The following is a 26,754-nucleotide window of genomic DNA, read 5'->3' as shown; positions in this document are numbered from 1 at the left end:
ACTGGAAATGAAAAAAACCCAAACACTTGGAGTCGCATCAATTAACTGACCATTTCAGCAAAAGAAATGTTAATTTTTCTTTTCACCTGTTCTTTTTCTTTGAAGAAGGAAGCGGGCTACACCCACTGTCAAGTGGAGAGAACACTTCAGTTTGTGCCACATAAAACATTTCTCACTGAAAGAAACAGGAAAAATCAAAATGTGCTTTTGGAGAAGCACTGAGCAACCTGTGTGTGAAAATGCTGATTAAAAGGGGCCATATCTCTTGAGGGGCTGAGCTTTTGGCCCTGAGCCATTAGAAACTAGGAAGCTGATCAGAGAGATTAAACATAACCTGGACTTTCTCTGTAGAGAAGAAAGCTGCTTATCTGCTTGAGGAAATAGAGGCTTTTATGTGTGGGTATAGTTCACATCATATGTAACACAAGCACCATGTACACATACTGTGTTTGAATACTATCATAACATTAACAAAAGCATATTTCATAGACAAATGTACCTAACCACTTTGGTAAATGCCTTCCTGGTCTATATTAATATTTTTTTCAGAAACAAGAGCAGAAGAGAATGAGGGTTTAGGCATCATCCCAGACTTAATTCTGGTCAATTCAAAATTTCTGCAGACACAAAAGTAATTGAGGCAGGGGTTGGACCCAAAATTCTGGATCAGCTTCATCATTTACAAAGTGTGGTGCCATCACAGTAGCAAGGATGTTTTCTAGTGGAGGACAGCATCTAACATGTCAGACCACCTTGGTTTTCACTTCTGTTAAATGTTTTATCTATGATAAAACCTCATTTGCACATGAATTGTTACTTCATGCTTAAAGGGGATTTGACCATAAGTAACAGTGCTGGATCATATTTTCTTTTCAACATCAATAGTGTTCACATCTGCATGATTAAATCTACAATATTCCAACATGGAATGTGTTATTACATAATAGTGCTAAAAACTGCCTGAAGGCTATTGAGCAAAGCTTTAAGCAGCTCTCAAGACCCTACCTGTAAAAAAAAGTCAGAAGTATTTCATATGCTGTTTGCAAAATGGAAGATCCTGTCTAGTTGAAATTTACTTTAAGCCACAGTAATAGTGAAAAAGCTAAGAGCGAGAGAACAACTGTACCAGGAAATGCTCTGATAAAAACAGCATTTTACAATAAATCCAACTTACCTCCATTCCTAGTAGTTTAAGAGCTTTTGGCTGAATATTAAAAATAGAAAGGAAAATCAGTTAGATGGAAGGGAAAATTCAAAGACCAAACAAAACCAAGGAAAAGCACATTTTCATTTACAAATGTATGGTATTTATTTTTAAACTTACTATTCTAAATAATTGTACCAATAATGGTACGATTAATTAATCTCCCTCTTAACTGCATTTGCAGGAAAACAATGGGTTAGAAAATATTTTCCATCCTGAACTCAAGTGAAATATTTTGATTCAGAAGGAAGAGTTAAATGAATTATTCAATAATATACTGTTTTGAGAATTAAAATCACCACATGATCACGAAGCTCAAAAAAAAATAGTGCTTCTAAGCACACACAGGGTAAAGATACCCATAGGACGCAGTAAAAAATATAACAGATCTTCAAACCTCTCACAATTTCCCATTTAAAAACCCCCAACAATTGTGAAATCTCTGGTTTACATTTTATGTAAAAGGTTTTTGTTCCATCAGATAGTACTACACTATATATATACACTATATATTGGCTACAGAATACTTGGGCTTTGAGTGGCCTTCTGACTATTTGTGGAGCTAGTTTCCTCATATGTTTCCTAGTGTGGGGCTTTCTGTAATTAGGCTAGGAAGCTTCACTTGACCTTCAAAGCTGAACCAACCAAATAAATAAGCTACTGAAGACAATTATTCTATTTGCTTAGAACAGACTTTTTAACAAAGCAAGGGCCATGCTTGATAGTCTCAGGATTGGTACATGACTATGAAATGTTTTACTGAGGCTGCGGTGGCTTCCATAGGATAAGATTTATGCTTAGAGCAGTTCTTTACAAGACTTATTGTAACAGATTCAGAGCTCTTCTGTATTTAGGCTAAACTCTCTGCCTTACCCAAGTTAAGGGTAGTGTTGGTTATAATTATTTGATCAATAGGCCTTTTTTGACGAATACAGTTTACAGTTATAAGAGAGCTACAGCTTCAAGTAGGAATGAGTAAATATGTAAACACCAGGTTTAGAAATGCTTGGTATTTACCACCTTTTGGGTCCTCCCATCCTTTAAAACAGATGTTTTACATGTTCTTATATTCACTACACAAGTTTCAACTTCAGTCTTGCAGCATTTCTTTAGAATTTAACATGTAGTGTTTCATAAGACAAAGGAACAGAGTATTACTTATTTTTCACCATCAGCACAATGGTCACATCCATTCTTACCCTCTTTGGTCCAAATAAGTTATTATAAAGAGTCCGAAAACTTTTTCGAGTATAGTTGCAGCGATAAGCTCCACCCATGAGATATTCAAGTACAAGACCAATATCTATCAGGCTGATATGATAATCTGGTGGAAGATTTCCCTACCAAAAGTAAAAAAACCAACCAAACAAACAAAAAACAACAAAATAAGCAGGTAGGATAAAAAACCATAAGATATATTAAATTGCCTGGATAGACATATCATGTCATGCTTAAATTGGCACACGGGTATTATTTACAGCCACTGGTTTCAGTCTCAATATTTGTATGAAATTTATGATAACTGATTCACATAATGAAAATTTTTGGGGGCCAGATTTTTTCTTGTTGTTGTTGGCAGTATTTGTAGTTGAGGACACATTTTCATTTGATTTACTCATACAATATGTCAGCGTCCATGCAAGCCTGAGTTGTTTGCAAGGGTTATATTGATAAAGTTAAATAACTTTGTACTGATTATCATTAATCCAGTATAAAAGCATGACTTAATTTAATCGTGAATATCAGGCATACTTTACATTTTATGGAAACTTATAGTTCATCATAATATTATCTACAATGTTAAGACTACAATGTACAACATGACTTAGATTAATGTGCAGCCCAAAACCAAAGAAAAAGGCAGACTATAATTTCCACTGTTACACTTAAAAACTGGATAGTGGTATTGACTCTACTAGAACCATAAGCTGAAAACTGTGCTTCATTGTTCAGGCTACATCCTACAACAGTAACTGATTCTACAGCACCACCGAGCAGTCACTATGAGATGAAACAACTACATTCCAAGCAAACACATCACCTCCATGTTAACCCAACTGAATCCCCGAGACTGCCGCTGAATGAGTGAGCCATGAAAATGCAATGAAAAGGAGAGACAGACAGAAAGCAGAATGCAGAGAGCATTAGTAACACTCAAAGAGACAAACACTGAATGAGAAAAGTGTTAAAACTATGAAGCAGATCAAGATGAATTATACATTAATCCAGTACTGCATAATTCCCACATCTAAATCTCCTGGAAATAAATAGCAGTTTTCCTTGCAGAAAGGAATACAGGCTATTTTGTGTAGCTGAATTTTACTGACTAAAAGCTCCAAAACCTCAAAAAGAGCAAATACAAGTCTTACAATGACCCTATTCATGTATAATGAATGAATTAACATGTAATGGAAACAAAATAATAACAAATTTAGGACTTGTAGCACTGAGAAACAGAACAGATTTTCCCCCAGGTAAAAAGTAGGATTGATGGGAGAAAAGTAACTAAAAAACATACAAGGAAACAAACAAAAGGAAACAAATTCTGTGCTCATGAGCGGGGCTTCCAGTTAACCTAGTAGGCTTTTCCTTCCACCCCTCCTTGTAATGCTGCATTGTGAGCTTCTTATAGAGAAGAAACAGTATCAGCCTAAATGTCAAATGATATATTACACCACTGGGAGCTTAACTTTCCCCTCTTTAGTTTTTAAATTACTAGGAGTGCAGTATAGCCGTACCCAATTTAGACTGATACACCTGTTTGTCACAAGAATTAGTTTAGCTTTCCTTTTCTTGACAGCTACCATCTAATTTCAAATGTGTGCTTTCCCCCATGCTACGCTTGCTTTTACTGTTGACTCACATGGTTTATGTAATCATGCAAATATAATGCTACTGTTAGTTAAGCTTACCTTTTTCACATCTCTGACTAACAAATGCAGTGTATTTGGTGGACCCAATCTCTGAAACAAAAATCATTCACAGTCCATTAGAGCTTCAATTCTTCATTTTTTTTGCAAACACAAATGTAAATAATGATCTGGCGTCGTAAGCAGAACTTTAGGCAACCATGTGCCATCACACTCTGCAGGGGTAAAAAGAAGGAACTGGGCTACAAGGACAAACACATTTCTATCAAGAGCTGTGTCATCCCTTTCTTACAATCCTTTATGTGGTGGTTCAGGTCACAGCAGTTTGTGGTGTTGCCTGAACTTGTACTTGCTGCAGAAGCCATAAAAGGACTGGAGGACTAGATTGAGATTATATGTTGTATGAGTGCTGCCATATACTGCCTGCCACTTAAATGACAGGAAGAAAAACAGGCTAGAGATAGTTATGTTCCTGATGAATTTGCTGTGGGTTGGATGGGGAGAATTTGAATAAAATGCATGGTGTTCTATGGTTTGGGGAAAAATGTTTTGCTTTGCTAGGCCACACAGAAAAATGATACTGACTTCTGCAATGTGCTAAGAATAAAAGTTTCTGGGTAAGTACTTTGCCAAATTTACAGGCTTATTTCAATAATATTAAAGGGCACATACATGAAAAGTAATTGAGATTAAAAATAAATGACCGCTACTGGCTGGTATTAAATTTTTACTATCTACGTTAGTCCTTTAAGTGTTCTGAATGTGCATTTTAAAAACATCACTATATTTACATAACAAAATGCAATATCTTCTGAAAGCTGCTCTAGGCTTATTAACTAGGAGCGTGCATATGTACAGACACAATAGGTAGTAGCAGTGGCTCTCTTTACCACTATCCAACATCTGTGTATTGTCAGGGCTCAGAGCTTTCTGAAAAAACAAGTATATCTCAGGAAAGGAAGAAAAAGGATGCCCCTGTTAAATACAGTAGCAAAGATATCACAGGGCATTTTATTATTTCTGCTCACTCACAGTATTATAAAGTTCTTCCAGTCGAGGAATAGTGAGGAAGTGCTGCATGTTCACTCCATTCTCAATAAGTAGTTTCACAAAGTCCACTCTATCCAGAACCAATGCGTCCAGCATAGCCTGCTCCAGGGAATTCACCTGAATTGCAGAATGGAGAATATGAGACTACATGAGCACAGAAGAGTTGATTGGCCAACAACTACAAACATTTTCATTACCTATGATATTACCAAGTTCCCAAGTATGTTAATGAATCTGTAAGTGAAAATGAATTTAGAAAATGACATTTTACCCATGTGTAAGTCAATACAGATGGTAGAATTTTTTGATGAGGTCTTGAGTGAGAGGAGAGCAGTGGAAGAAACCTTTGGCAATATAACTGTAGCTTTCAATCATTTTGTTCAGTATTTTTAACTAAACTGGGTATACCATGCTTGACACATCATGTGAAAAAGAGATTTACTTGCCTAACATGATAGGAACAAGTTAAAATTTAAGAACACATTGTAATGTTTAAGAGGTTGACATAATTTACCCTGATAACTTGTGTATATATCATCCACTCAAACTGCTGCCTCACAGAGGCAACATATAATGCCAAAAGACTCAAATCATTTGGGAAGAACCACTTTCTCCTCCTTCACCAACTTAGTTTTGCCTTTGGAAACCACTAGTCAGGAAGCCTAATGGATCTTCTCTTAATATGATCTAAGGGGTTAGAACCCAGTAGGAGAGGGAGAAACTCCTTGAGCAACAATCCCCTTGACACATGAACAGAACAATCTAACCTATTGCAACTGGAAAATTAGAAATGCAGAGGTTTAAACTGACTTCACTGAATATATAACATGTACGAAGAAGGATGAAGATATTCACTGGTGTACTTATTTTCTTCTGACAGGTGCAAGGAAGAAGATGCAGCAGATGAGCACTGGCTTGTAGTGTTGTGGTATAGCTGCATTTGTTGCAGATGCGATGAGAGAGGGATTCCTGGCTTAAAGACTGAACAGCACCTCTGCAGAATCCACTGCTGATCTTGTGAGAATGTTCAAATGAGCATTCTGTAGCATGAAAGTGTGTGTTTTCCTTCTCTCTTTGTCCCCCCAGGATGAAAAAATATTTTTTTTCAACAGTTTTAATACAAGTACTTCTATCTCACCCAGTTCAGGAGTTCAAGCTTTCTTGGATCTGTTTCTTCTTCTGGCTCTTCTTTTCCTTTTCCTCCCTTTTTCTTCCCTTTTCCTTTCCCTCTGGCTGCTTTAGTCTGAACTGCTGGAGATTTCTTTTCCTTCTCAGGAGCGGTACCATCAGGAGCTGTAAGGCTTCCTAAAGGCTATATTTAATAATGCATTAGAAGTATCAGAAATCTAATTGATCGTACAGCGACTATTTCATTGAATACACTCCTATTGAAATTGCTCCACAGTTACCACTTCTCACATGCAGTCAACAAAAGATGATAATTTCCTTGAGTATGAGGACCTTTTTGCATAGCCACAGCTTTACTCTTTTTTTTCAAGCTGTTATATCTAATGCCGCCAATAACACTGAAAGTCAAAGTAGTGAAGTAGGTAGACGGGAGAATTTCTCTCACAAAATAAAATCAGTGTGAGAGGACTGGGAAGAGACACTACTCAATTTTGTGACTGTTGTGGTTTAATGCCAGCCAGCAGCTAATCACAATACAGCTGCTCACTCACTCTCCTATGGTGGGATGGTAGAGACAATCAGAAGAATAAAAGTGAGAAAACTCATGGGTTGAGAAAAAGACAGTTTAATAAGTAAAGCAAAAGCCATGCACACAAGCAAAGAAAAACAAGGAATTCGTCCACTACTTCCCATGGGCAGGCAGGTGTTCAGCCATCTCCAGGAACGCAGGGCTCCATAATACATAACGGTTACTTGGGAAGACAAAACACCATCACTCTGAACATCCCCCCCTTCCTTCTTCTTCGCCCAGCTTTATATGCTGAGCATGATGTCATATGGTACGGAATATCCCTGTGGTCGGTTGGGGTCAGGCCTACCAGCTGTGCCTGCTTTCAACTGCCTGTGCACCCCCATCCTACTCACTGGTGGGGTGGCATGAGAAGCAGAAAAGGCCTTGACTCTGTGTAAGCACTGCTCAGCAGTAACTAAAACATCCCTGTATGATCAACACTGTTTCCAGCACAAATCTAAAACATAACCCCATACAGGCTACTCTGAAGAAAATTAACTCTATCCCAGCCAAAACCAGCATAGTGACACCTCAGTTTCTTTGCTTTTAGTGAAAGCAATAGTTGTCAAAATAAAAAGCAACAAGCAGGGTAAAGAGCTGGACAGAAAGAGCTTAAGAATGTTGCATGATGCCACATAGCATCTATACTGCAGAGGCAGAAAGGAGAGGAAAAAGAGCCAATAACTGATTCATTTACATTCTGTTTATACCTCTTCAGACACACTTACTCTTTGCAACAGCTTTACCCTTTACAGCCTAACTACCCAAGACAGGCAGACACACATGCAAATAACTTGACACTACTTGTCTGTGATTTGTAGGCTTAACTTGCTTCAGCCAATGCTTAGGTTATATAACCTCCACGAACATGTCAACTGGATTACAACTATCCGTGCTCTGCACAGAGAACTACAGAACCAAGCTTTTAACAAGGCCTATTTTCTGTGGTTTTGTTCATCTTAAAAATAATCTTCTTTGCCTAGTTACCATGAATCCATTTGTAAAACAAATGCACAAAACTGCAACAGCCAACTTGCAGCACAGGCTAGTGTGGAAGCAATCTTTATGAATTTGAAATGACAGTGAAACACAATTGGCTGATACTGTTTCCACAAGTTGTTGTAGAGTATGAGTTTGAAACAGGCCAAAGCAGTAGCTGGCCTCAGTTACTGGGTGATACCTCTGAATCTAACCACAATAATATGCAGATTGGAACATTCCATCCAAATAAATATTTTATGGTAATAATACATCATCATCTTTAGGATATTAAATCCTCTCTGTATAAGTATTTTAATGAACACTGAATGTTGGAAACATCACGTTACTATAAGTGAAGGAATAAAACAGCATATGCAGCAATATTTGTTTAAATCTAATTATATGGGCTCTCAAATGAAATAAATCTCACCATTATGTATAGTGTTCACAGGAATAGGGTTCCTTTTAATCTCATTTTATTGTATAGTTTCAGGGAAAACAACTAATTAAAAAAAAATAATTCTTGCACTTCTTTCTTGCTGCCTCTTTTAGGCTGATCTCCACGTGACACTTTATAGTAACTCAGTGCCAGATGTTTTACACAGTAAAGCAAAAAGCATCAATACAGTGAGACATGAAAATGATTCAAAAAGAGGATTTTAGTTACACAGATAAACAAAGGCACTGCAGTGTTTCACCACTGACTTCAACCACTGCAGCATCAAACTCCAATGATTTCAGAAAGAAAATACAATTTCAGGACCTAAAGCTTTACTGAAGGTTTGCTGCTTAGTTCATTTGACACAAATCTGTCTGCCAGAGGCCTGTTTTCTGCAGTAGTTTCTCCTGGTCATCAGGATTTTGCTCTATTAATCCAAGTAGAGATTTTCACAGCAGTTAATGAGGTGAGCAATACAATTCCTTCTAACCAGCTCCATGCATTTCCTTGCCACATACTTTAATAGGTAGCTGAGGACCTTACCAACTGCTAGCACCTGTCAATGACACAAACAGTCAGAAGTCCAGGCAACACTAGCACATCTCACAAGTTCACTGGGGGTGATCAGGCCTGCTGTTGTCCAGATGTATGTAAGTCCACAGATTGTTTCCAATAAATGTTTTTTGCTTTTTTTTTCTTTCAGATCTCACAAGGAATCTTAAATAACATTATTTTTCTGCTTGTCATGAAATTGCTTTTCGTTCTTTCACAGTTTAAATTATTGCTAAATATTTGCAATTGGCAGGATAAGGAAATTTCAAAACAAATAGGTCATTCGTAATTAATGAGATATCCTACATCAGGTCAGCATAAAATGGAATTCAATACTGTATCTCCTGCCAGCAAAATCCAAGGTGTGAATATTCCATCACTTATTTTAAATTGTTAACAAACAAGGTGACTAGGAAAGCTTTGTCTTACTGGCCAGTGGTGTCCGAAGACAAAGATTTGGCTGCGTGCAATGTCTACACGATTCCAGGCCAAAGCCAAGCTGAGCTGATCTGGAGCAGACGCATTGGTACCTAAAGAGAAACACACAGATGTTTAGTATTGCATGCATGATCAAACAAGATTGGACAATCTTCTGTAATTCACTTCTCCAAGAACTAGCAAACAGCAAGCCTGACTCCATATCATACTACCGTTAGAATAATTCTACCACAAAGCAGTAGATTCATCAAATCAATTCCTAGCATCTTCCATTTAACCCCATAATCCTAATTTCAAAAGGGTTAACCAGATTCTCTCCCTTTTTCCTTAAAGCTTCCACATTGACTTTATATTCTGATGTTAAATATGGACATTTAACTGTTCTAGAAGACTCCTCTCAGCTCCTCTGGCTGTAGATATGAGTGTAGTAATTCCTCTTTATTTCTTAGCTTTGGGGACTCCAGTGATCCCATTTTGAGCCCATATCAACTACTATATCCCTGCAGACAGAAAACAGTTGTTTCAGCAAATATAAACTCCAAATAAATATGGAACTGATCCTACATTTTGCCCTAACCCTTAAAGAGCACAATCTGAGATCTGGAAAAAGTCCAGATAGTCTTTTAATTTTCCCACCTTTTTTTCTAACTTTAATAGTATATGCTAGAACTGAAATAAAATGTGTTGAAATATCAGTAGTGTAGTTGTTGCAGCATTCCCATGCCAGGCTTTCAGGTGAGGAAAGCCACACAAACTTACAGTCTAGATTTTATGCTTCAAGCTAATCTTAATCTTAAGCCAAGCATGTTCAGGTTACTTGTTAGAATCAAAGCAACTAAAAGACTTAAATATCAAGACTCAGTCTCAGTCAGTGTATAGGACTGTCTTCCTGGGATCAATTTGTGCATTCTTCCTAATTGCTTGCAAAACCTACCTTTGAGGAGAGCAGTTAAGATAGACATCTCAATGTCCTGTTGCCCTTCAGACCCCATGCGGAACACGGTAATCTAAAGGATAGCATAAAACCAAACACACAAAATTACAACACATGAAAGAGAGAGACTAAACACCTAGACAGAAAAAAGAGCAGAATGGTAAAGCTTTAGTGTTTTCTGAGACTTGAGATTTTTCAAAAAGTACAGTTCCACTAGATTTTTCTTTGAAATTTAATTTTAATTTAGTTAATTAAATTGTTTCAATAAAGATGTCCTAAAACATCCCTGCATTGGTAACTGTGACAAACTTCTTCAAACTTCTTCACCAAACCCGCTAATTTTGAAAAGTGGTGACAAAACTGCCATGCCAAACTGATTGTTCCCTAACAGTTCTATTCCTTTGCAGCAGTAACGGAAATACCAGCTTGGAAATGGAAATGCGAGTTACCCAAGATAACTATCATAGCATTAATTTGATTGATGATAACACTCAAATATTTTTTAGTTGCAGGATATGCTACATATTGACAACCAAAAAAGCAGAATCAACTAATAAAGAAAAGCAATAATTTCTAGTCACATTTGCTTAGATGAGTCCATTACAATTCACTGATTTTAAAAATAGTAAGTCATATAAAGCTTAGCCATTGAACTACATATTAAAAGATTAATAATGCAAAAGCAGAATAACCTAATATTCTATGTTAATTAAGTTAATACTGAATGCAGACAAAAAATAACAAATCCTTCATTTCCAAAAGCAACTCTTCACAGGAGATGCTAGCATTAAGTACTAGGAATAGTAATTTTCTCAACAGTAAGAACAGATTTAGCATGAATGCAAAAATACATTAGAAGAGAGAAGAACTAAAGGAAAAATTTTATTCGTTAATGACAAAGCAGACAAAATTATCAACAAATGCAAACCATAAGCCTGCTTAGTCTGCACAGTCAGTGTCTGAATTTTGCTGAGTAAATCAGGACTGCTCTGATGCACATTTTAAATTTGAAGCAGTTTGAATAAGACAGCTGTAGGCTCTCTTTTCTCAATCAATTCTTCTAGGAATGCTGACTCTCTTACAGTCAGCTTATCATCGGCATGCTTATTACCAACTTGACTTCTGATGAAGGCATATGTATGGAACTAATCTTGGCACCATATAAATGTAAATATATCAACAGTGGTTTACATTACCCAGACAATCTAAAGACTTCATATTTGGAGCCCTTAGGGAAGATTTTATATAATCAACCGGACATGGTAGCAATACTTCTGAACACATAAGAAAAAAGCATGGATGGGTGTCTATTTGATTGCAGTACAGAGCTGCATTACTGGAAAATACAGCATTTGTCATATTCTGTTCCAAGTGGCATTTGCAGCTGGATTAATCCTTATAGAACTTAGTTCTGGCAAAGGTATTTAAATATATGTTGCTAAAAATCATTCAAAATTGCATAATCTGGCTTTTATGAATGCAAGAACTAAGCAGTATCAAAATCTGATCAAAAAGTCAAGGAACAGAGATAAAACTGAAACAGACCTTCTCTTCTCGCAGAAATCCCTCCCACACTAAAGGGAATTCAGCATCAAATGTTATGAACCTTGGAAAGAAAAGCAGTGGAGAGAATGGAGGAAGAAGGGAAACAAAATTAGGAGAAGAGACTTCCATAATACTATATAGGACACTGGAAACCACTTGTTGGCGTTTAAGTATTTAGATGTTGCCTTGAAATGTAGAGATAAGCAAGCACTTCCTCGGCAGCTGAGACGAACATTATAAAGAAAAGTCAGAGGCATGAGCCAGTGCCCAGCATAATCTCTGGAAAAAGGCCAGCTTCTTGGAGAGTGTGGAGAATATGAAACTGGTAGAAAGCATGCAAACAACCTGGTGATTGCCTGACACAGATTCCCATCCCAATCTTAACGTAATTTCAATTGTCATAGGATGCCTTCCTGAAAGGTGCTGAGAATGGCTTTGTAGATAAATCCTGAGACACACTGATCATGTTTTTTCATGTGTTCCTTGGATCAGCCAAAATCCCCTAACTTCACTGAATATTTTGTATGAGCTTTTACCTGTGAGAGGTTAGGCTCCTATGGGCATGTCTATGGCAGAGAATATACAACAGTACAGTTGGCATTATATTTTAAGGAATAATTTTACTTAACGTTTGAAAAATTTCAAAACCAATTCTAGTGTCCATTTTTTCAAAGAAAAAAGAGCAAATATTATTAACCTTCTTCATAATGTAAACTTCCTTTATGTTCTACATTCTTTGCTAGCCACCTTTCTACTGACATGAGACTTAAAGAGTGTTGAAAAGTAGAACAGGACATCTCAGAGAATCAGAGTTCATTCAGTGAATATAATGAAGTGGATTTCTGGAGGGTTTCTGTGCTCCTCTTTGTTCATTGACCGGAACATCAGGGATAATTCTAATCTGATAAAAGTGATCTCCTCGTTTCCAGTGTTCACTTTAATTGCTCAAAAGTAATGCAAAAATAATGCCTTGATTGGTACTTTGATCCCTGGGAGCATCTTGTATAAAAAGAGGACTAGCACAAAGCTTGATGTACAGATTTGAGGAAGTTCCTTTGCATTATGATTAGAACCACTGTGCTGAGTTCAGCTCTATATCCTATTACTCTAAGTGGGGATCAAGTGGTATCTTTCTTGCATTAGCCCTTCACTCACTAATAATATCAAGTCAATATGAAACTACACAACAGAAAAAGATGGAACCAGAAGCATGCCTGTGCATGGTAGTGACAGCTCTAGCAAAAAAATGATGGGACTGTTCATGTTCTGTGATCTCTGTGTGTAAATCAGGTCAAATTTTAGGCAATTTATTTCAGATCTTACTTGCAAAAATGCTATTACTTAAGAATCATTGGCACTTACACAAGTAACATATAGGGGCTGCTCCCCTTTTTCACAACAATGCACTTGACCTCATGCTCAGACAATCTCTGCACCAATTCTGAAGTGAATATGTCAGGATTTAGGTTTAGATAACAAAAAATTACATTGTATTCATTTTCTTTGCTCTAAATCTGAAACTGGAAATGTAAACACTGGCAGCTACTACATGCAATATTGCCGTGGCAAGTAACAAGCGCATACTCCAGGGAAAAGAGTTTTTTCACCCCTTCCATCATATTTTTCTGGGTACCAGAGCAGGATTTATTATTTCTCATTGAACAACTAAACAATTACTTCTAGAAATCAAAAGAACGCTCCATCCTGAAAAGAGTAAGAAGTGTATGGAATGCTATGTTCAGTTTATTGTTTAAAATTTTAACAAAAAGGTTTCACATCATCTATTGGAGACAGTATTAAACTTGGGAGGATCAGAGTTCAGAATTTGTCTCCAAGCTGACCAAAGACAGAAAGTGTGAAGGGAAACACACCTAGTTTTAAGGGAGCATGAAACACCATTTTTCTAAGAATTTAGAAAAAATTCCCTCTTTTCTCAGCCTCATAAGAAAAGTTTAATCTGTCATTCAAATTGTTATTTTTATAGCTGTTCCTGTTATAGGTGTCACTTCCTTAGTGATACAATTAGGCATACTGAAGAATGAAACTGCCCCACATTTCATGCTTAAATTCAATAGCAGTTTGGTTATCTGATTCCCTACACACAGTCTGAGGAGAAGGCTGTGGTACTTCTCTCCTGTTTCTGTCTAATAGAAATATGCAACTTTAGGAAAAAAAAAAAGATAAAAATATCAGCCTTACCAGTTCCAGCTGTAATTAAAAAACCCACAAAATTCCATCAGACTGTTCATATGCTATTAAAACAGCTGCTTAGGATTTGTATGAAAGAATGATATGGAATTATACCAGGACTCAAGAAAGAAGTCATTTACAAAAATTCACTAACACAATCGGTCAACGGAAAACACTGCCTGCAAAGGTACAGGCACAGTAAACCCAGTTTCAAGACATTGTTCACTGACAACAGATGTGAATGGTTTTTTCCTAGGCACACTTTTCTCTGCAGCTGGGATATGGCAGAGAGGCAGGAACCTGACTTAGTGGTACGGTACATAGTGGCCTGTACAGTGGCCTGTAACAAGGCAGGATCAAGCAAGGCTGGGATTTTCAAGAACACTTACTGTTTCAATTCCTTTTGAAAGACCTGAATAACCCATTTTACTGGAATGGAAGGCTGTTAAAAACTAATTCTATCAGAAGACAAAAAATGTGCTGATGCATTCTGAATGATTACCTCTCCTAGGAACCCTTTCTTCAATTATCTTTCCTCTACTTTCTGCAGTTGACCCTGGTTTTTGTGTATTTATCTCAGTGTCTTAGTCTGCCTTGCAGAAGTCCACGAAAAAAAGACTCTTATCGATGTACACAGGAGAATAATCTGAAATTGGTTTTAGAGGCTTTCCAGAAGGCAAAATTCCATTCTTGGCCTATGCTTATGAATGAATTATTGTGTACATTTATGGAGCTATATGGAAAGAGGGGAAAAAAAAAAAAAGGTTAAACTGTAACCCTGGGAGAATGGGACTTGAAAGTACTCTATAAAGTTTGTTCACAGAAATTATCTTTGTGAACTACTATTAGGACACTTACAAGTTCTTTTTTTTTCATGCACTCCATAAGAATGATGAACAGCTGATGAGCTTGATTCCTGTTGTAATTAAAGGTTTTCTGGATGGTAACTAGAAGCTGGTCCCTAAGTGATTCGCTTATTATCCTAAATGAAAAGTGAGACATAACAGAAGACATTGCCAGAATTAATATATATTCAGAAGGCCCACTGTTTAAGAAACACTTTGTCATCCACCAGTGCAATGACTTCATTCTGAAAATAAATTAAAACACATGGCATCTATGCATTCAGTACAGGTAAGGAGTTCAAGAATAGTTAAGAGTAATCAGGAAATTCATACCCAGGCTGGCTCTTTTGCATCTCAGTACCACAGCATTGATTTAAAAATAGGCAGGGAACTTAAACTATCCTTTCACCCTGGAATATCATGCAGGTTATATATATGCTTTTATATATATATTACTCCTATTATATATTAAAGACATACTTTTGTTAAGAAGTTCAATCTTCAGGATTTCAGCAGTACACCTTACAGGACCCCTACCTTTGCCTCTAAGTGTTGCAAGGCCCTTTACATATAGGTAGAAACCAGAAAATACTTCACACTACTGATGTGTCACCTTGGTTATCTTATAAAACAGAGGATTTAAATTGCTAGCATATCTGAAACATCATAATACCCAACTGAGAAACAAACCAAAAGATGATTAAAGAAATTAGATTGAAAACATTCTAGAGAGGTCAGAAATGTTTGGTCACTCAAAAGAATCTGAAACAGAGCCCTTCAATCTTCCACCCATTTCCTAATAAAACACAGGTATTTTCAGATGATGGCAAATGTTACCAGTAGGCATTCAAAGCAGTGAGACAGCTGAGCCTGTGAAGTGCATTGAAATTCAAAGTTCATTGTGAGAAAATTATTCTTTTAGACAGCAGAGCTGACAAAAAATTCTTATTACAGACCTGCCTTACCAGATGAACACATTTATCTCATCATAATTATTGGAGGGGAAGATTGGACACTGCATCGTATGCACTGGGAGAGAAAATCATGCAGCGAGCAGATCTCAGACTGATCCTGTTAAGCTCTTTCAATTACAGGTGAGCTGATAGGAAGGATGAATGAGAAAGGAAAAAAAGAAAAAAAAAAACAAAGGAAGAAAAGTTTGATCTAAGCTAAGGAGGCTTGGTCAACGGAAAGGAAAAGAAAGTTGCTGAATCATAAATACTGTTGGTAGGATTGAATATATACTACATGTAAACATCAAAAAAATCCAGCATCAGAGCTGCTCTCCCAATTCAGCAAGTAACATCTGCCCTGCTTGACAATACTAGTTGTATGCTTTGTATTTAATCCAAGCTAAGCTCCAACTTCAGTCAAAAAAATAGGCTATTTCTTCAGTGTAAGCAGGTGTGCCATACCCTAATCAAGACAATATACTAGGTTTTTGCCTGAATCTGGCTACTGAAGATAAAATCCTGATATTAATACTGACAATGGGAAACGTATGTTACTTGACTGGGAGAAGCAGTATTTTAAATTAAAAATGCAATACTTTGCTTCTACTTGCAGTATTTGTCAGGATAGATCTTTTACTCTGCAAAGCAGATGAGTTTTATGTTGCCAGTATAGGCTTTGTATCTTCTTTAAACTAACCATAGTTTCTATCAACCAAAGGGGCAGACAATCAACAATAAAAATAACAGATTCCAGAAAAATTTGGATGAGGAGTGACTTTTAGAGGTTCATTTGGGCATTGGATAGGAGAGCTGTGGGACAGAATGCTCCAAACAATGCCCTCCACTCTGTTCATGAAATCAGGAAGCATTGACCTGAAGAACCATCATAGATGCAAAAAATAGGAAGAGACTGCAAGGAAGCCCAATATTTTTTCAGCTGGTCTGGCACTCTTGGAGAATGAAGCTTATGCACACAACACACCAGTATTAGGCAGTACAAATTTTGTAAATACATGCACTAATTAACCTGAGCCCTGGCCTATGAAAAAGAGTAATTCTTGGGAACCTCTTGTTCCTTGCTTCTAACAAACCCAACCCAGCACCAAGTATAGTGCAGCAAACTTTGATGGAGCTTGTAGGACAGTGTGCTGCACTGAGAGCAGACTTATTTCAGTGGACGATCAAATACATTCCAAGTGGTTACAAATTCTACTGATTAACACCAGGGCTGAGACCAAACAGGCAAGAAAAGTTGACTGACAACAGAGTGCCTCTGTTAGTAGCATTTTGTCCCTGACGTGTTTTTTTAATGAAGCTTTAGTGAAAGCAAATCATATAGTCCTACATTGTGCTCCCAGCAAGGCACAGATTTGGTGAAGATCTCAAAATCTTACCCTCCTTCTTCTGAATACTTGTGTGCAAATGACAGAATATCAGATGCTCGTCCACTACCATCACATATCACAACAGGGAGAGGAGGTTCTTCTCGCAGACACTCTAAAACAATGGAGATCACATTGGGACCCCCTTCCACTATGAGCCCAACTACAGGAACACCTTGTCCCAGCCCTGCAAAAAACAGAAGAACAGAAACGAAAAAAAAAAGTGCCATTGAAACTTCATTTTAAGAGGTTGAGATATTATGAGTGGGTATGATTTCTGTGTTACAGCTTCACTTCAAACCAGAGCAATCAGGAAAAATGATGGCCATTTCATGGCCAACACCAGGAAAAATGTCCATATGCCATTCCATAGTCCCAAAAGGAAAAGAGTAAGATGCTTATTTGTCCTTGCTTTTGCATTAGGTCCACACTGATCATTTATTCACTCAGTGTTGGTGAACTGTTTGACAGACACAATATACAGATAAAACAGCTAACATGATTCTCCTATTACTTCATTAGCTTCACTGTTACTTGGATGGCTTCCAGCTACTGTGTCTTTGATGCTTTAACTCTTCATTGATTACCTACAGGAAATCTTCAGTAAGGTGACATATACCTATGCTTATTACCTAAGATAAAATATATTAAATTATTGTCTTTATCATGAGGCTGAAATAGCTGGCCGATGGAAGAGACGACAGCTGAGCATCCCTTTGCTGTCCCTGCCTCACTGTGATCTCCAGGCATAGGATGACAAAGGGAAGCCCACAGGTCACATGGTCTCAGTAGCCTTGGTCACAAGATACTTGGGGAAATGAAGGACAAAACATTACCTGAAGGCTGACTAATCCCACTATTATAATAATTTGAATTAAGTTCTTAATCTGTAAAATAACTAGCTTTTTATAATGAAGATGCACTTTTTTGTACAGCTGAGAATGCATGAAAGAGTTTGTATTTTCAACCTGCATTCCTCTCTGAAGAACATGAATACCATGCACAATAACAGCAGAAGCTTCCTGACATCCTCCTGTCAGTATACCCCAGCTCTGGTAAGGAGTCACAGAGCATGGTCTGGCCTGTGTGTCTGTGAAATCCTTAGTGATTCCTGCTGAGATTTCCAGAAGAGGTGCCTGTGCTTGAAGTGATTAAAAAGAAACAAAACAACTCCCTGTATGTTGTTACTAGTAGGTGTACTGCAGCCCTTCACAGAATTCTTAATTCCTATGTGTTTCACCAACTTTGCCCTTCTAATGACAAAAATCACCAAACACTACTTAAATCAAAACCAATATCCCCAGCCCTGGTGGTATTTAAAGAAATGATACAGAACTTCTTGCCTCTGGGCCCTGACTTCCTTATCTTCCAAGCCAGTGCCCCCTTTTACAATATTACAACTCTCCCAGCACTTCTACAGAAGACAAAGTTGAGAAAAGCATAGCTAACATTAGCTGTTTCTAATGTCTGTGGGCAACAGTGCAGGACACTGCCTCCACACTCAAAGACAAGGGGCATAATTTTGGTGTATTCAGTTTCTTAAGCTTACCATAGGCAAAAAGCAGTACTTAAAGACTTTCCAGAATGTTTAGATATCTTGTGGCTGATCTCTAACTGCACGTTTTGGATTTACCTGGCACTCTACTACTCTACCCATAAAAGCACTTAAGCCCGATTAGAAACTTCTGTAGAGTTCAATGCAATTGTTATTCTGAATGTTTATTTTTCTTATTTATATGGGCCTACACAGGTAACAACAGCATCTGTAAGAAGTCAGAAAGACAACTGGTAGAACTGATGTCTATTCTCCAGTAATAGTTAGTTGAAATGTGGATTCAAAAACTATTAACTTTTTTTGGGACCATTTCTAATTAAGTTGTCTTTTTTTTTGAGGTGCTGGAAAACCACAGTTACTAATTTTTTAAAATTTATTTAATCTTTTAAAAAATATTTTTTTCTACAAAAATGTTAATAAAAAAATGTCTTTTAAAATAATTTTTTCTAAGTAATGACAAAAAGAATTCTAGAAAGTTGTTTTAGAGAGGCTGTAACAACTGGCAGAAATTTTAAAACTGCACAAAACTCTAAATATGAAAGCACTGATATGAAATTATCTTGATAATGGCTTCATTAAAAATCAAAATCCCAGCTGAGTTTACCTGGAAGAACAAAGAATTTTGAGTGTGATCTCTCAAATGAAACAAATTCATATAAAAGAGAAAATAAAATGTTAGTATGAACATTTGGAATTGGAAACCACTGAGCTGCACCAGATTTCTGCAAACAGGAACTGTAGAAAATCACCCCATTTTGTGTATTTACCGATGCTTACAAATTCTACCTAGAAGTGCACAAATTCTTTACATTTCCCTTTCCTAAAATTCTTACTGCTTTGAGGCTTCTTCTTGCTATTATTTGTCAACTTTTCTTCCTCCTTTTATGCAGTCATTACTTTTCTGGGTTTTCCATGCAGTTAGATGTGGGCTCCTTCATCACTTACCAGAGAGCATATGTTCTAGTTTAGTCACACAGTCCTGATCAAATTCCTGCTAGAAAGTGCCAGAAGAAGCATTTCATTTCAATACCTTGAAGTATTTCAAGCCCTTCTTCCCTCCCGTCCTTCAAGACGTTATGTTTGCAGTTTGCCTCACTGTACTTACGTGTGTTAATTTTCTGGAGGGAAATGTGTTTTTCCAACTGACGTCGTAACTTTACTTCAGCTCCATATTTACCTATTGTACCGTTGTCTGCCAGAATGAAGTGGGTATGGGAACTGTTGAGCACAGAGAGCTTGCTTAGAGGGTTTGACATGGTTTGGTAAACCCGTGTTACCTGTGTGTCAAAAGGATAGATGCACCTAGATTAGAACTAAGAACTAAACGTGAAAATTTCACACACTGCCCAACAGAAGCACATGCCTTGTGAGGAAACAAACCAACCAGACCTTTATAACCAAAACCAGAAGAAAATTAGAAATGGAGCTTGCTTTTACATTCAAAACTTGAACTCTTTACAGCAGTGTTTTCTTTGGAGGATGACAGTCACATCTGTGCACTCTCCTGCATGTTCCCCAAAGCTCATTGATCACACTGTCCTTGATCACACACTGAGTTACAAAATCCTATTACTGAGTTAGAAAATGCATTTTCATTTTGAGTTCCTAGGAATTAATATGCCACTGCAGAGTACCCATCTACAATAAATGCCAGTCTTGTACACATCAAGGCTCTTACATGATTTACAGAAGTCTCAGCATGCCACACTGAAGCTAGGACCTAAAACTGTCACCACAGAGAGGTGTCTACTATTGAAAGCAATGGAAACGTCACTAGCCTCATATTTGATCTGAAGTCATATATGACAACCTGATAAATCTATTTAAACAACAGCTTTTCTTCAAGAAATTTTTCCATTTCAACTCTTAGGCATGCTTTAGAAACAGTGAAAATATTAATACTAAAAAAAAAAAAAAAGTGTATTTTGTTACACAGCTGCCATTGCTGTGTAACACAAGAGTTTCCTTAAAGACTTACATCTTTTCCTATCAGATCTTCCTTGTTTTCTACAATGCCCCACGGTGCAATTCCTATGGCACATATTCGTCCCCTGGATTTGGAAGAATGATCTTTCAAGGCATCTCCCACATGACGAATGACACCTATAGGTACAATTAATTTAATTAATTCTTGGCACTTTTGAGACATCACTAAACAACAGAATTTTCTTCTTGCCTCTCACAGAGCTACCTGCTTTTCTGGATTGCTTTCACTACTGAAGTGGTATATCTACTTTATAATACAACATGCAATGCAGAAAAATCCATACTTTTATTTTGTAATAGTTGCGTGTAATTCCTATTGCCTTTTCACATCCTTGTTCTGAATTCAATGAAGTCTTTGAAAGACTTACCCAGTTACTTAACTTGCCACAGTGTAATATGTACTGTTGTCTGGAATTATATTATTCATTTGTACACAATGCTAAACGCACGTGGGATGCTATCACTGGGGTCTAAGCAAGCAAAAAACCCAACCCTGTAGTTATCTAAGAAATATTTTTTCACTTAAAAATTATTTCTTAGCAATCATCACCTTCCCTTAAAGACATTACACCTTTTTGTAAAATAAAAGTCAAAGGAATTAATTCTTATCTTATGTAGTTTTCTGAGAAATAACCTGATATAAAGATTTATTTCAGCTAAATAAAGATATTGTCATAGAAATATTATAATGAAAGCCTGCATTTGATTGTTTTTTGAAGATCACTCAATTTATATTAACAAATGAAATTAATTAGAAACCAACTGGTCTCAAAATGTAACAACATATAGGGAATCATCAAAACAGCTATTTTTCAACGTCTTTCAATTTTTGGATGTCATATCAGTCACCGTTTTTTTGACAGAATCCAGGAACAGTGCCAAAACCTTCTGGTGGAGTTATGTGGCGCTGCTGTACAACTGATGTTTTAAATGGCCACAAAGAAAACATAGAAACAGTAAACTTTTCAGGCAGCCAGAAGACTAGAGTAAAATGCAATTGGGAGATTACAGTGTCTTCAGGCAGAGACTTTTACAACTGACTTCAGGTTTGTGTTTCAAGAATGCTAATTTACAGTCACTCATTTAAGAGCAAGTACCTACCAAATAATTACAAGACAGCGTGTGCATCTGTGGTGGTGGGTGATCCCATGGAGACAGTGACTCAGGGACATGGCATTTACGGTGGACTACCCAATTGATCACTAACTCTCAGAGAGATCACACAGGCTAAATGCTAACTCAGACCTTGGCTGCATGAACAGGGAAGTGTCAAATGGAAGCAGAAAAGCTGTTTTACTTCAGGGATTAAAAGCTTCATCAAGTACTGTCTCAAAAATTGCAGCATCCGAAATTCAAGAAGGCTGTTAGAAAACTAGACAGAGTTCAAAGCAGAGGTCTGATAATGACTGAAGGACTGGAAAATATGCTTAGTGTGAGAGGTTTATGGAACTCAGCCTGTGCAGTTTGACAAAAGTGATGTGTATGAAAACTTGCTCATGAAATATACTTCTAGTAACAGAACGATCTTTGTACAAAAAACCCAGTAAGAAGCTAAAGCTAGGCAAATTTGAAGTAGGAGATTTCTTAACTACAAGGATAACCAACCACAAAAAAAATGTTACTATAAGCAGTGGTAGATTTCTTGCTACTGAAACCAAGGATGAAAATTTTTTTCAGGGGAAACACCAAGTCATGCAAATTGATATTGACCCAGGGAAATCTTAGGGGCTGGGCTGGGTAGGAGAATAACACAAATGATTACAACGCTTGTTTTTTAGTCCAGTGGCTAATGACTCATTCACGTAGACTTAAATCTTCTGCCTGTGGGAAAGATTAGTGAATGAACATCACTGAATTCTTAGGTAAACTAAAAGTGCTAGTAATTGCTTACCTGTACTAACACCTCCAGTGAAAATCCAAGCTCCTGTGGTCATGGCAGCCTTTATCAAACCTTTTCCAAATACTTGCTTTAACTTAGGTTGCATTTCAAAGTTCTGGAGGCCACCATGGACAGAGATTAAGAGTTTGGGCAGTTCCAGTTGCCAATCCTTCACCATGAGATGCAGCAGAGAATCTGGTTTAGTGTCATATGACACACGGATATACTGCAAAGAGCAACGTGTATTATTATCACTCCATCTGCTCTGTAATTTGTCTATTGACTGAGCAAAGAATGGCTATATTAAGCCTTCCATCTTGAAGAAAGAGTTTTACAGTTTTTAAGAGAAGTTTATTAAATTTCACTTCTGATTATGATAAGAAAAAACAGGTTGAAACCCTTCACTTTGCTATTAAGCGTTTATGATTCACTTAAATTTTAAAAGCACCACTTTCCTCTCTTCACCTGCAAAACTGACTGCAATCAAGTGATCCTAAGATCTAATTACAAATCTGCATAGCTGGAAGCCACCTATTTAAAATGCGTTTTGTATTGTTCCTAAAACCTCTGGTTTGACTGTGAAAGAGAAAAAAACACCTTTGCAAGAAATAGGAGGCTCATGTTACATTGTATCCCATTCACTGCTGATGTACATATTTCTACCTCCAAAACAATGATTTGCATTCTTCTCAGTTTAGTTCCACCACTGTGATTTCTTTTCAAACTACTACTCTTCAGAGAAAACTATGAAATAAACTGGCGCTTATTTCTGCTTTAAAAACAAACAAACCACCACTGACAAAACCCACCAACCTCTCCTGTACATTTTACACAAGCTTTTGCAGTTTGGTAGTCTTGAGTTGCAGTCTCAGCAGAGAGATAAGAAAGCAAATGGACAAAGAAACAAATCTAGGTTTGGCTTTGTTCAGAGAGAGACAAAACAGAAAGAGATTTTTTGCAGAAGCTTGACTTGCTGTTACTTATACTGCTAAGAAAACTCAACAGTCCATTTTCCAGCTCTGTCAGGCCTCTGTCTTTCAGGAAGACAAGATTAATTTCCATTTTTATTAGATTTCAAACCTTAGAAAAAAAATCTGTATCCATTCTGTGTTATTTGGCCCACAAATCTAATACAAACAGGTAGAATCTGGGGCATTAATATATGCAGCTGCCTCCTTTGCTGTTATTTACTGACAGTAACTTCAATGAAAATGTTTCATCAAGTCTTTATAAGGTGCTACCTAAGTAGGTATTATTCTTTTGCCTTTTCTTTCTCTTGCTCTTTTTCAGCATCTTGTCCACCTTTCTGAGACAGCAAAGAGACCTCCTTTGATTTCAGTGGATTATGTACTGAGTGAGCTGGAATCCCGACACATATCTATTAAGCTAACATACCAGATGAATACCTTGGAGTAGCCTATGCTTCTTACCATGGCCTTATTTGAATGTCCTCCTCCCTGGAATTCAAGGTTTCCATAGGCATCTGTTGGGTATGTTTGGGTGTGTTTACTGATGGACCATTTCTCTGGCTGAGCTTCCACTTGCTTTGTTTCTTCTCCATTTTTATTAGCTGTTATACTTGGAGGAGGTGGAATATGTTGGTTAATGAGTTGGCCACAGCAGCACCTGTAAGTTAAAATATGAAGTGACTTTGATTACAGTATCTTCAATATTGGGTGGTGATTAAAAATAAAAAAGAGAATAAATCAGAAATCAGATTTTCAGCTGGCCATGCCTTGCTCTACATGAATCCTAGAAACACCTCTTCTAGGTCCTCTTACCTGTTGTATGTGCATTCACATATATGCCAGAATTACCAGCCCAGAGGTATTTCTTAACAAGCAAGATAAATAATTTCACTTCACTTCTATTATACACTTGAAAGCTATTCTAGGCTAAAGGACAGGGGAGGAGGAAGAATGCAGAATAGGAGCAGTGACCATCTGTTTCTTACTCAGATGTGACAGCTAGCATGTGACATAAACTGTTATGTTATCCAAACAACCTGGACCACAATTTAGCTAGCCCATGCAGTAGTAGTAACATTAATATTTGGACTAAGAATTCCAGTCCCTCTGTATACTATTGTTATGAGTAATGTCATACCAACTATGAAGAATGGTACCACTTACTTCACAGTGCATGTTACTGCATCTGCATCCTTGCTTTCAGAACTCAGGTGGAGCTTATGCTCCTGTTTGCAAATGTAGGAACTAACAACTCACTGCCTTTCCTGCTGCCCAGCTTTATCACCTCTATATGACATGTGCCATGCCTTTGTACAGATTCAAGTGCAAGCATATCTTGTACTTTTGTTCCCTGTCACCTCCCTTTAAGGGAAGTGAGTAAACTGGGTCTCAGTTTCACATGTCTAAATCCAAATCAAGTCCAGTTTCTTCAGTATTAACCTTTTCTGTTGGCCAAAATAAAAATTTCAGATGTTACCTGCTAATGTCTTTGTTGTTGGCAATTACATAGATGCATTCTCTTTTTGAAAAGGTCTTCTCTATCCAAGCCTTTTGACCCTTAAAACAGAGAAAAAATAAGAAGAAACGTACTGAAATATTTCTGTGTGGCAGATATAGTAACATTTGTCCTCTGTTTTCAGCTACTGTTTTTAAAAAGAAGCACTGAATTCATTAAATCACTTTTAAACACCTGATACAGCTACTCATAAAGCAAGTAGGTGATGTGAATTTTCCATGACATGGATAAAATTCAAACCTTTAACGTGTGTGAAAATTTTATGCAGAAAGATGCTGGTCCTGAAGTTTCAATGTTTATCTGAAGGTCTACCAAAAAATGCAGCTGCTTTTTCCTATTTTAGTAAACAGTAAATGGACTCAAAGTAGTGGAGAAAAACAGCACAAATTGTGGAATAAATAGGTATTTACTCCAAATAATACTTCAGTATTGTTCTTTGTATGTAGAAATTGCTTCCCAAAAAAATTCCCTGCTTGATTAACAATCTTCTCAAAATTATTTTTTCCTGTTGCAAATCAAGTTCCAGTCATTCCTAAGGCATTCCTCTTAACAAGACATGTCTTAGGAGTAGGCATTCGTTAAACTGAAAGAACATTTGACAGAAAAAGTACAAACTCTTCAGGCATGGTGTATCTGTGAAACAGGAGGAGGAAAACAACCTTGAAGACAAAATAAAATCGTGTTGGCCTCTTATACTGTGTTTGCAAACCAGAAATTAGACCAACCTCACAGCCATTTTAAAAACAACAATATGTAGGCAAGCTAGAACAAAATCATAGATCTGCACAACGTGGTTAGAAAGTCTGTTGTAGAAGTGTAGTCTAGCTGAGTTTGGGAACACTGAAGGCAGTGAGTTTGGAAATAGCTGCAGGCCAGAGTTTCCCATAGTTTTTTACTTGCAGACCCCAGGCCTTCTCTGTCCCTGCAACCACCAACAAGGCAAAGTATCACCATGATTGCAATAATAAACCAACATTTAGTAGTGAATTTTAAAAAGTTAATTCAAAACCAGCATTCTAATTTTAAAGGCATGAAAAAATTTTAAAAAACACTTAAAATTTGATGACACAAATAACTTTCCCTTGATGATGAAAGCTGCTTCTTCTGAGTTTGAATTAGGGAATTGTGTCTTAATTAATTTTCAAGTAGCAAGCAAATTTCATGTTTTGCTTTAGTTTCCTGTGTGGAAGTGAAATGCAATTTTTGCAGAGACAAAAGCTGAAAATGACATGAGAACTTTTAGGGTGCCTTCAACAAAAATACCTGGCCTTTCCTAGAGGAAGAACTAGAAACTTTGTTGATTTCCTGACTTTAAAAAGTCAGCTGCAGATTTCTGTTGGATGAATGATCTGTCAGCTTGTCTGGTAATAGCTTTGAGACTGGACTAGCCCCCTAAGTGCTGCACAGTCTACAGCATGATGAATAGAGGTTGTGGTAATTCATCTTTTTTTCTTGTGTGTGGCAAGAGCTCTCTGAAGTTCCTTTGTTTGTTGACTTGTTAGTTCCTGTGTGGTTTCTTCGCTTCCTCCATCATGTCTGAAATAATAGGAGACTATCTGAAGTTCCCTCATTGCAAATAATTGCAGTGCTTGGTGCATGGAGACATGCACAGGGATCAGATGCAGCAGACAGTGCCTGGCACACAGATGCAATGGGGAAGCAGGCAGGGGAGCAAATTAATGTCTGTCATGCATAATACAGGGTTTGACAACACTGTTTAGGCTAAATCAAGCACAGATTAATACAAAAATGGAGTTGGCTGGGCAGC

At 37.2% G+C, this 26,754-nt stretch overlaps 1 protein-coding gene and 1 long non-coding RNA gene across 2 annotated transcripts in view; one reads left to right on the top strand and one right to left on the bottom strand.

Moving 5' to 3' along the window:
• LOC142060249 (uncharacterized) overlaps positions 1-6,284 on the top strand; it is a 37,424-nt gene extending 31,140 nt beyond the window's left edge. The window contains exon 3 of the long non-coding RNA XR_012661673.1: positions 6,005-6,284. This is a non-coding gene — a long non-coding RNA (uncharacterized LOC142060249). The remainder of the gene's footprint in view (positions 1-6,004) is intronic.
• The window catches only part of TRPM1 (transient receptor potential cation channel subfamily M member 1), a 54,094-nt gene extending 29,073 nt beyond the window's left edge, over positions 1-25,021 (bottom strand). The window contains exons 1-14 of the mRNA XM_075100156.1: positions 24,948-25,021; positions 23,933-24,128; positions 22,515-22,728; positions 20,616-20,740; positions 19,743-19,914; positions 17,095-17,269; positions 14,761-14,884; positions 10,168-10,240; positions 9,225-9,325; positions 6,263-6,436; positions 5,107-5,241; positions 4,117-4,167; positions 2,404-2,544; positions 1,175-1,204 (exon numbers count right to left, since the gene is read on the bottom strand). Of these exons, the coding sequence (XP_074956257.1) occupies positions 1,175-1,204; positions 2,404-2,544; positions 4,117-4,167; positions 5,107-5,241; positions 6,263-6,436; positions 9,225-9,325; positions 10,168-10,240; positions 14,761-14,884; positions 17,095-17,269; positions 19,743-19,914; positions 20,616-20,740; positions 22,515-22,728; positions 23,933-23,935 (1,518 nt within the window). The 5' untranslated portion in view covers positions 23,936-24,128; positions 24,948-25,021. The remainder of the gene's footprint in view (positions 1-1,174; positions 1,205-2,403; positions 2,545-4,116; positions 4,168-5,106; positions 5,242-6,262; positions 6,437-9,224; positions 9,326-10,167; positions 10,241-14,760; positions 14,885-17,094; positions 17,270-19,742; positions 19,915-20,615; positions 20,741-22,514; positions 22,729-23,932; positions 24,129-24,947) is intronic.
• Between the last annotated feature and the right edge of the window lie 1,733 nt (positions 25,022-26,754).

This window comes from Phalacrocorax aristotelis, chromosome 7, assembly GCF_949628215.1.
Source record: "Phalacrocorax aristotelis chromosome 7, bGulAri2.1, whole genome shotgun sequence".
Classification (NCBI taxonomy): domain Eukaryota; kingdom Metazoa; phylum Chordata; class Aves; order Suliformes; family Phalacrocoracidae; genus Phalacrocorax; species Phalacrocorax aristotelis.
Note: the sequence above shows the minus strand (reverse complement) of the source record. Positions and strands in the feature narration are given on the sequence as shown.